At 42.7% G+C, this 10,198-nt stretch overlaps 1 protein-coding gene across 1 annotated transcript in view; it reads right to left on the bottom strand.

Moving 5' to 3' along the window:
* Positions 1-368: 368 nt before the first annotated feature.
* LOC138275113 (C-type lectin domain family 2 member A-like) overlaps positions 369-10,198 on the bottom strand; it is a 475,294-nt gene continuing 465,464 nt past the window's right edge. Inside the window, exons 4-5 of the mRNA XM_069219070.1 lie at positions 7,210-7,322; positions 369-610 (exon numbers count right to left, since the gene is read on the bottom strand). Coding sequence (XP_069075171.1) covers positions 7,316-7,322 — 7 coding nt within the window. The 3' untranslated portion in view covers positions 369-610; positions 7,210-7,315. The remainder of the gene's footprint in view (positions 611-7,209; positions 7,323-10,198) is intronic.

Raw genomic sequence — 10,198 nt, 5'->3', positions numbered from 1 at the left:
GTGCCATGAGGATTTGTGATTATGGAAAGGGCCATACAAAGAATTCTTTAGATGCAAAATGCTTATTTCAACCCATGTTCTAGAGCAATGACTCATCACTTCCAACTACCTTTCTTACCACTCCAGCTTGAAAGGGTAATTTGGTATATAAATGCATGTTTGTATGCCAGGCTAACAGATGCTTGTTGAAAATATATTCTCAGTAGAATTCAGGACGTTAACAGCTCATCTAATGTATGTATCATGATCTCTCATTAAACACATATATGTATGGACAAAGGATTTACACAGTACAACCAATGGAATATGCACCGTCGCCAACACTTGGACCATCCTTCTGAGATACAAAAAGAAATGTCTGAAAAAAATGTATTGGTCAGTTTTAATAGATTGTAAAATCATAAATGTTGATACTAAAAATGGACTGCATTTTTATTTCTCAAGCTATCTGGAACGCACTAATCTATCAGCGTCCACTTCTCAGGATGAGATCCGGATCACCTTCTTTTCACAGATCCACCTGGTCTTGGTGATGCAGTCATCGGGTTGGATCTCTTTGCTTCTGAAGGCTCCACATCTGCCTCCACGTCCATTGTCTTTCAATGTAAGGCTAGTAAAAATTATAATATTTAAGAGTAGTATCAAACTAGAGATATTAAGTATGTACAGTACAGAAACCAATGGAACAATGCGGATGTGGTGCAACTGGACTGTAGGAACCATCAACATGTTTCTCTGGTGTGATGCCTGTGACTAGGCTGTGGATTCTGTGCACAATCCCATGTATGAAGCTAATCCATGGGGCAGTCTGGAGCACGGCAATTCTAAAATCAATGAGATAGAAGGGAACCACCCCTGTATGTCAATGTAAGAGGGATCCACCCTTGTATGTCAGTATAAGAGGGATCAACCCTTGAGTGCCAATGTAAGAGGGATAAGCCCTTGTATGTCAGTGTAAGAGGGATCAACCCTTGAGTGTCAATGTAAGAGGGATCATCACTTGTATATCAATGTAAGAGGGATCAACTTTTTTGTGTCAATGTAAGAGGGATCAGCCCTTGTATATCAATGTAACTCATTGCAAGATGGACCAAGCATCCGGCCATATGAGACAAAAACACTTCCAAGTGAAAGGACTGTTTCCACTGAGGATTTCATTCCAAAGTGCCGAAAATACTCTTGGCCTCACCCGCTGTGGGACACAGAATATGTGCTGCCAAAGTTTTGAATTCAGGCCGGGTGGGGGGTTACACTCCTTTCCTCAATACTAGTGGCAGCCCATCAGCTAGACATTGACCTGTTTACTTTCTCTCTGAATCAACCCTATAAATACACTCTTTATTGAGCTTCAAGAGCAGAGTCACTGCTTTAGTTTGCGAAATGTGGCATCCATATTTACTTCTTTTGCATTTAAATGTCATTGCGCTGGAGTGTGCAGGCAAAAGGAAAGGAGCCCCGGTCTCTAATGTAAGTACTGAAACTGGCTCCCCTGCTGCCCTGGGTGGGTAGTAAAAACCAACCATAATTCAGAGGCAAAGGGCTCCTCACCCTCCAGTGCCACTGCACTTGTTGCACTAATGCTATTGAGGACCATACTTGTATGTAAGTCTCCATCTTCCTATCCCTGCATTCTTCTTGACCTCCTTCAACCCCTTCTTCTCTTGCTTTACCTCCATCACAGTTGCTGGCATCTACCTTTCACTCTTTTCCACTCTACTCCTATTTCTCCACTTCACTTCCCATCTCCATTCTCCTTTTGTGTTTCTTTTTCCCACCGTATCTCCTCCTACTTTACCTCCTGTTTCTCCCCTTGCCGTTTTTCACATTCCCTCTTCTGTCCTTTAAATATTCACTTTCCCATACTCTTCCCATTCTTCCAGTTTATTGTTGTCTTTCCTTGTATATATCCATAGTCCTGTCTGCTTGTGTCCTCAGTGTCTCTCCACTATTTACCTTTCATTATCCTACAACTCACCCCTTATCCCCTCTACTCTCCACTGATGTTCACATGCACTGGAATTACCCAGCCCCTCTCTTACCTATCTTCATCACTCTTCTAATTTCCCCTTACTCGCCTGCTTGTCAAGCTCTCCCCCAAAAAGTAGGCCCTTATTCCTCTCTTATCAGTCTCTATGTGTCTCTTCTTCCTTGACTGATATTTCCATACTCCTCACCTTTCACCTCCTATGTATATCACTACTTTTAACCTTTCACGCTCCTTCCAGTCTTCTGAGTATTCCCTCCTCTATGGTTCTGTTGTATTGTTTTTCACCACTCTCACCTGTACTGAATATCCTGCATTCCTCCACTCCACCCCCACTTACTCTTCCCTTTCCATCCCTCTATCACCAATAGCTTTCAACATCAGGGTCATGAAGGCCTTATCCAGTTCCAGGTTGGACTTTGCATTCTGGGACTTGTAGTCTTCTTTATCCCATAATAAAATCAGAACTTAAAGTCCCAGAAAACAAACAAAACCCTGGCTTGATGAGCTAGTCAAGCAGGGACACTTGAGAGCTCCGTAATTTCATGTTTCTGTCAATATCCATTCCTTGCTTCTAAGAGATCTGTGAATCTTCTTCACAGCGCTGTCACTTTCAGGCTTTTAACAGTGCACAACTGTGTGTTTCCTCACAGGTCCTTTGCTGCATGCTTTAACTTCTAATGCTTGAATCACCTGCCTCCCATCTCTTCCCTGTACATTAACTCCAGCACCAACTTTTTCATCTCATAATATCACTAGCCCAGTCTTCCTAGCTAAACACACTGAAGCCAGGGTGGAGGTTCTCGTACACCTGTACCGACCTTCCCATGACCTCACAGTGATACCATTGTTCAAATTTCCATCCACACCAACATCATAACCAAGCTTCTCATCCCCTAAAAGTAACACCAGCACAATCATCCCTTTCAGTCTCAACACCACCAGTGCCAAGATCCCCATCCCCTGACAGTGATACAGCGATTATGTCATTTGAGAGGTCATATGATGTTATATGTGAGGTCACAAGAGGTGCCTGGTGGGGGTGCAAGTTATAGTTAGCTCAGGTAACTATAACTGCTAAATGTCTGTGTTGTTTTTTCAGTCCAAAATGTCACTGTTATTACTGAAAAATTATCTGAACTATAATGTTACTTAAACCTTTGGTATTTTTCAGTCAATATCTATGTATAAAGACAATACCCTTTCAGGCTTAGTGTGCCACACAAATTAAGGAAAACAGGAAGCAAGCAACTCTGGGTAGTTCCCATAGGTGGAGAGCAGCTCCTTTATGTGAAGCACTCTACAACACCATTCACACTCTAAAACTGCTCACCGTAAATGTCTGTTTTTATAGCAGAGTGTTTAAGCATAGGTTTAGCACAGTGCCATTCATGCCAAACTAGAAAGGCACAAAGCGTTTTGACATTTTTACAGCAAAGTCTTTAAGCATAGCTATCCATGGCAAGTTTAAAAATTACAAAAGCTTTTACCACTCCAGGTACAGTATTACAGCTTTGGATTTGTAAAATTCTATCCAAGCCAATCTGGAATGAATAAAAGAAACTCTCGACACATGTATTTTGATCTCAGACCTCGTCAGTGAAGTACTCTTGACATATGAGTTTCACTCTCAGAGCTCGTCAGAGAAGTATGGCTTTGGCTCAACACCAGGAGGCACCCAGTATAGGTCAAAACCAACCACTCACAAGCTTAGAGGTTTGCATAAATTGTGCAAAACAGAGATAGGAACTGTGATCAGTTCCTAAGGCTCTGGTGAGAGCTGATCTTGTTGGAGCACATCTAGAACCTTAGCAACACTCTAAATCTGCCCACATCAAATGTATCTTTTTCATTATCTCCAAAAATATATCTATATTGGACTACAGTCTCATTAAATTATGAAAGCACATATGTTTATGCAATTTATGCTTTATATTATTCTGTGCCATTTACTATGTATTTACACATGCCAAAAGCTGGTCTGGTTGTAGAGTACATTTTAACATGTATGGTGGTAATGAAGGAGCATTCCAGTGTTACATCTAGTCCAGCTCCTGTCCTGTAAAATCCGGGTATTTTTCTTCTGAATCAATTGACCAATAACAATTGTGCCAAAGGGACACCATATGTGTGTGTACATTTGGCTGACTGCCTGAGCAATCTCTTGGAGAACTATATTTCAAGAAATGTTTTTATTAAATGGTCAGACTCTTTGAAAAAATGTTTTTAATATGTAAAATGTCTCTGCAGATGCAGCAAATGGGGGATACATTTGCAGTTTCTCCTCTGATTCTCCCACTGGAAGTTCATATAACTCCCTTGTCTTACTTAGTTTTACGTAAGATAGGTAGAGCCACAATCACAGAGCTCATCTGGGCAAGTAATTGGCTTGCCTTCCATAACTGTTCAACTTCATGTAAACTCATGTACTTTGTCACCCACCATTTGTAAAGTTTAATACTGTATTTAAACCTATGTGTCATGTAACCACCATCCTTTAATTGGGGTTGTCACCTCTCTGCTGTACAATGTTCTGATAACCTCAAAGCACCTTATCCAATTCTCAAATAAAGAAAATATATATTTATAAGGTAAATTGACCCTCAAGGTTTCATGGATGATGGGTTTTGTACTTCAAAAAAGAGTTCCTTTCCTTGGGTTTATGGAGCTAAGGCCACGATTTATAGTTTTTGTGAAAACTGCACTAATGCAGTTTTGCACCAAAAAGTTTAGCACCGGCTTGCACCATTTCTGTGCACCAGCCGGGGGGCACCATATTTATGGAATGGTGCAAGCCAGTGCAAAGGGTAGGCTAGCGTAACAAAACATCATGTTAGTGGGGTGGGGCTGGCGCCATAGAAGAAAGGGGGTTTGCAATAAAAAATGATGCTAGGCAGGTAAGAGTAAAATAAAATGACTCTAACCTGCCTAGAGTCATTTTCTGAAGCAAAACCATCCATACCACATGACTCTTATCTTAGAAAAGATAATAGTCATGCCCACCACCCCAGTGGCCAGCAAAGGAGACCAGGGTCCCCAGGCATGGCCATTGCACCCAGTGCCATGTAGGAGGGCCATTACAGGGCCCCCAATGGCACTTAAAAAAAATACTTACCTGGGATGGGGTCCCCCATCCTCTGCTGTCCCTGTGGTGTGAGTTGGGGTGTCCCTGGGGCTTGGGGAGGGCACTTGTGGGCTTATTCCATGGTGTTCCATTATGGAAATAGGCCCACAGGTCCCCTAATGCCTGCCATGACCCTGGTATTAGAAAATGGTTTTACCCCTCCTCCATCCCGTGCCTGATTTTAGCACAGGGGGATAAATATTGCGCTAAAGCCATAGTAATTTTTTGCACAGGAACGCCTACTCTGCATCTCATTAACGCAAAGTAGGTTTCCACTGCCAAAAAATGACTTTAACTCCATACATTTGGCGCCAGACGGGTCTAGCGCCAAAGTATAAATATGGAGTTACTTTTGCATCGAATTTGAGTAAAAAGAATGCTGCAAATTTGGTGCAAAACAAGTAAAAATATGCCCCTAAGTGTACTATTTACTGTCTTCTAGCTTCCTCTAGTTGTCTAGGCTGTCAACTGGATGGCCTCAGTGGTAAACAAACCAATTGTTGATGCTTGCTGTGCTATAAGATTTGCCCCCCACCAGTCCTGCCTCAAGCTCTGTATCCCTTCCAGAGCTATAAAATGATTAGATGGGTTGTTGTCATGTAACATCAAGCAGATGGGGGGCTGTGGGATGCAGATGCACATGTTCTGATGTTACTACAGCTTGCAACCAAACTTATTTATAGCATCGACTACACAGCATTTTCCGACAGCTGCCATACATTTTTTTTGTTGCTGTTTTATATATTGCAAACTCGACCCGAGGGTATTGGAGCGCTTTACATGAGCTTGTTACGTTACACAAGGACACAATAATTTTGGAAACCATGTGTAGATCAAAGCCCCGATTATAACACAGTCGGTCCATCAATGGGACTGCCAAATGGGAGCCGAGTCCTATACCATAGCACAGAGGGTGGTGAGCAGCACCCTCAGAATGCACACTATCTGCAAAGCAGACAGTGCATATTCTGATGGTGCCAGGCAGGGGGGGACCCTGCACTGCCCATGCCATTCTTGGCATGCCCCACCTTTGGCCCCCAGCACACCCTTGCCTCCAGCCTTTCCATGGTGGTCAGACCACCATTGAAAGGCTGGCAGTAAGGGGAGTTGTAATCAGTCAGGTGGCACTGAGTTCAGCACCGTCCTGGCTACGTACAACTCCAACTGCCGTCATGCGGTTAGGAACCATGTCCTTGATGGGGGACAGCGGTCTCCTGGCAGGTCCACCCACCAAGTTTGTAAGTGGGCGGTCTGATCACCTGGAGTTAAGTGATCTGACTGTCTTCGGACCACCACACTTATAATGAGGCCCGGTCGTGATTTGATCAGAATTACAAGATGTTCAGCTTACGCTAAGACTCAAACCTGCCTCCCCAGCTCCAAGGTCAGCAGCTCTGGCTGTTATGCCACAACCTCTCTCTGATTTATCTAATTGTTTACTGTAGGTTCAACATCAGTCATCCCTTCAAAGAGTTGATGCTTTCTTATAGAGCTAATGTGTAGAGTGCATGTCATCCTGATCTCTTTATGTGGTCTTCCACTGTGTATGTACATGTGCAAGGTATCTCCAGCAATGCCAGAGCTGAACCCTCTTTTATCGCTCTTATGTTGTTGTTTACCCAGAAAGATCAGCCCCCCATGGCTGTTGTTATTCAGTAAGAAACTGGAGTAAGAGAGTCTTCACTAGCATAGCCAAGGGTTAGTGAATCGAAGAGATACAGTCACAACCCTACCTCCCAGTCTGCAATCTTAAAAAAATATAATGCTCACCTGTACTTACCTATACTTACGTGGGATGGGGTCCCCCATCCTCCACTGTCCCTCTGGTGTGGTTTGGGGTGTCCCTGGAGCCTGGAGAGGGCACCTGTGGGCTTATTCCATGGTGTTCCACCATGGAAATAGGCCCACAGGTCCCCTAATGCCTGCCCTGACCCAGGCATTAAAAAATGGTGCAAAGCAAACCCCTCCTCCATCCCGTGCGTGATTTTAGCACAGGGGGATAAATATGGCTGTTGTTATTCAATAAGAAACTGGAGTCAAGAGAGTCTTCACTAGCACAGCCTAGGGTAAGTGAATGGAAGAGATACAGCCACAACCCTACCTCCCAGTCTGCAGTCTGGATCCATTCATCCACCTCCAATCCATTGTGATGTCACTGTACCTCAAGCCGATCCACGTGTACAATGAGTTCTTCGCCACTGTCTCAACTAAATCCTAGATGTAAAGAAGCATTAGAGGTAACTCTTCAGTGTCCCCTGTTTTCCTTCTTTTGTGCATCTGTAATGTAAACATACGTTGCTCCACTATATATTTATAGTTGCATTGTGCATAGACTTGCTTGCATAGGTGTTTATGAGACCAGGATTATAAGTCTTATTTTATTTAAGTACACACCTATATGAGTCCTACTACCAGTCTCATTCTCATCTCAATTGCATGTGCACAGAATCTACTCAATATTGTTGGAGCTTTTGATATGTTCCTAAAGGTTCCACCTCTCTCTCCCTGTTTTTGTCCCCTGGACCTGCTTTGCTTGCTTTTTACATGTTTATAATTGTGCAGACAGTGATGTTGGAGATAGGTTTGAAGTTGCTAAACACACATCTCATTAGGGATCTGACATTAAAGTGGGACTGATACAACAGATCACTAATGCTCTAACATCACAAAACTCTAATTTTTAACATATCCCTTTGACATCACACTGCTATGTTAGGCACATATTTCTCTCTCAGTGTGTCCATTGTTGATGACGATTATCAGCTCTCATCTTACAACACAAGTTCTACAGCCCCAAATGGAACAGTCTTCCGGCTCTTATAGAATGCCTCGGCCCAATGAGCTATAGGAAGCCAGAAGAACCCACCATAGACCCCATACTCTACCTTTTCATTCTGGTCATCAATGGTTGTGAGGTCTGAGAATCGTGAGGCACAGTATTCCTGACTCGAATTCCAGGATTTGAATTCCTCAGACAAGAAATAGCACCTGCCTCCTAAAAGAATCCAGCTGTAGGGGCAGATCTCACACAGGGAGCCTGAAAGGAGGAAAAGAAGGGTTTTAATGAACTGAAGTTGGAGGGATTTGCTTTGAAAAACATGATGATATATTTACATATAGTAGTTATGTTTGAGGTAGAGTTTTCTTGGCAAAGGCATTTTTTGCTTTGCCTAAAACCTTCGACTTTGTTGATTGATTTGGATTCAAATTGGCAATCAGTCAACTAAGTGGCGGCATGCCATGTTTTTGAATATCCATCCATAGGAAAAAACATAAGTGGAGAGGTCAAAAGTTTATCACTTCCAATTTCCAATCCCAAAGGAAATTATGTTAATAAATAGAGCAAACACCACACCACTAACATATTCACACCAAACATGACACGAAAGGAGAACTTTACTCAAATATTGAGCTTTTTTGATTTGCTGTAAATCTATTCGGTAGATTTTGAAATATTTCCATTTAAAAAAGATTCCTGATGGGTACTAAAAGTTTTCTATATCTCAGCCATATAAACTTGTGAGCCAATCCTGGCTATCACATTTTCAAAGTTTAAGGCAATGTGATTGGCTGGACCATGGCTGAAATTTTTTTTTTAACATCCATCTTGAATCACAGGATTTGGAACTCACCTGCAAGTTTCATGCTGTGTAAAAATAATGTAAAGTATCTTTCAAAGTTTAAATTGTCCAGTTCGGCCCAAGAACTTGTCTACTAGGCATGGGCAGAATCCAAAAACTCAGCTAGTGTCCATGGAGTACTGCAAGCAAGTGGAATCCGGCATGTCAAACTGTTTGAGCTGATATTCAGCACCAGCATTTTCTTCTGTGCTGTAAAATCAGCTTGAACAACACAACACGGCATGCCAGAGGGCACTGCTTCTTTCTGCCACTTGAGTAGATTTTCTACTTGAACTGAAGCTTTCTCAACACAAACTGTTGAGACCACTCGCATTGAGAAATCTGGCCGGGAAGAGTTCTAGTGCACAGTGCTAGAGAATGCAAATTCTTGCACGCCAACTTAATGTTGGCGAGCCACATGCAAGAGAAAACTCCACCATGTGTAAGTTGGTAGAGTTTTGCTGGAACTCCATGCTCCAAGTGGAGTTCGGAGTGGGCAACGCTCCGCCGTTAGAATGGAATTTTTGACCCACTCCAATAGGAACACGCCAGAAAATGAGCACTGCTGCACTCCTTCAAACATTATGCTCAGAGTCCACCCTGCCATTGTAACTAAAGCCAGCGTGAAAATTCCTGTGCTGTACATTCATAGCACTCCCAGGGAGGGTCAGAGTCCTGGGATCACTGTGGCGCTCACTTCCTTGGCTGCGTTTGGGGGAGCGAGTGGTGCAGCATTGTAGTGGTCTGTCTATGCTAACTACATGCAGGATGTAACACAGCTGCTGGCTCCCAGGCCGGTACACTGATCAGTGCTGGGTGTAAGGGGACCATTGGGGCAGCAGAGGTTGTGAGGCTTCCCTGTGTTCCAAGTGAAGAGTAACTACAGGCGCCTGCTTGAGACTGGGCACCAAATGGTAAAAAGATGAAACAGTCAAGTGTGCATTTACCAAAAAAATAGACGATGACAACACCCTGGACAAATAAAGGGAAATGCAGGCATGATCTGCTATGCAAAAGGCATGCCCCATAAAGGTCTGTGGTGGCCTTATACAAATTTGCATATTTAGTTTGTGCTAGAGACGTCGATAAAAATAAACTTCATTTAATTAACAACCCTTATAGGTGAATTGTTGAACTAACCAAATGCTGAATTTATAACTTGTATTTTCCTTTCTAAACTTTGTATGACACGCACTTGTTTGACTTGTTTGATTTGCTAGTGTTAAATTCCAAACTGCTTTAGCTCAGCAGAAGTGTTTAGATTGTGACTTTTGTGAGGCCTTCTCATGATGCAAACGTCCTATATTAACAAAGAATGTTATATTTTCTATTAATTATGAGCCATCTGACCCACATTGGAAACTCAAACCTTCCTAAACCAATCTTAAACTTGCTTCTCTATGAATAGGCTTCCAGTTTAAAGACATGTGTGAAAGGAGATGACTTCATGTGATCACGCCTAAATCTTAC

This window comes from Pleurodeles waltl, chromosome 2_2, assembly GCF_031143425.1.
Source record: "Pleurodeles waltl isolate 20211129_DDA chromosome 2_2, aPleWal1.hap1.20221129, whole genome shotgun sequence".
In the NCBI taxonomy this organism is placed as follows: Eukaryota; Metazoa; Chordata; class Amphibia; order Caudata; family Salamandridae; genus Pleurodeles; species Pleurodeles waltl.
Note: the sequence above shows the minus strand (reverse complement) of the source record. Positions and strands in the feature narration are given on the sequence as shown.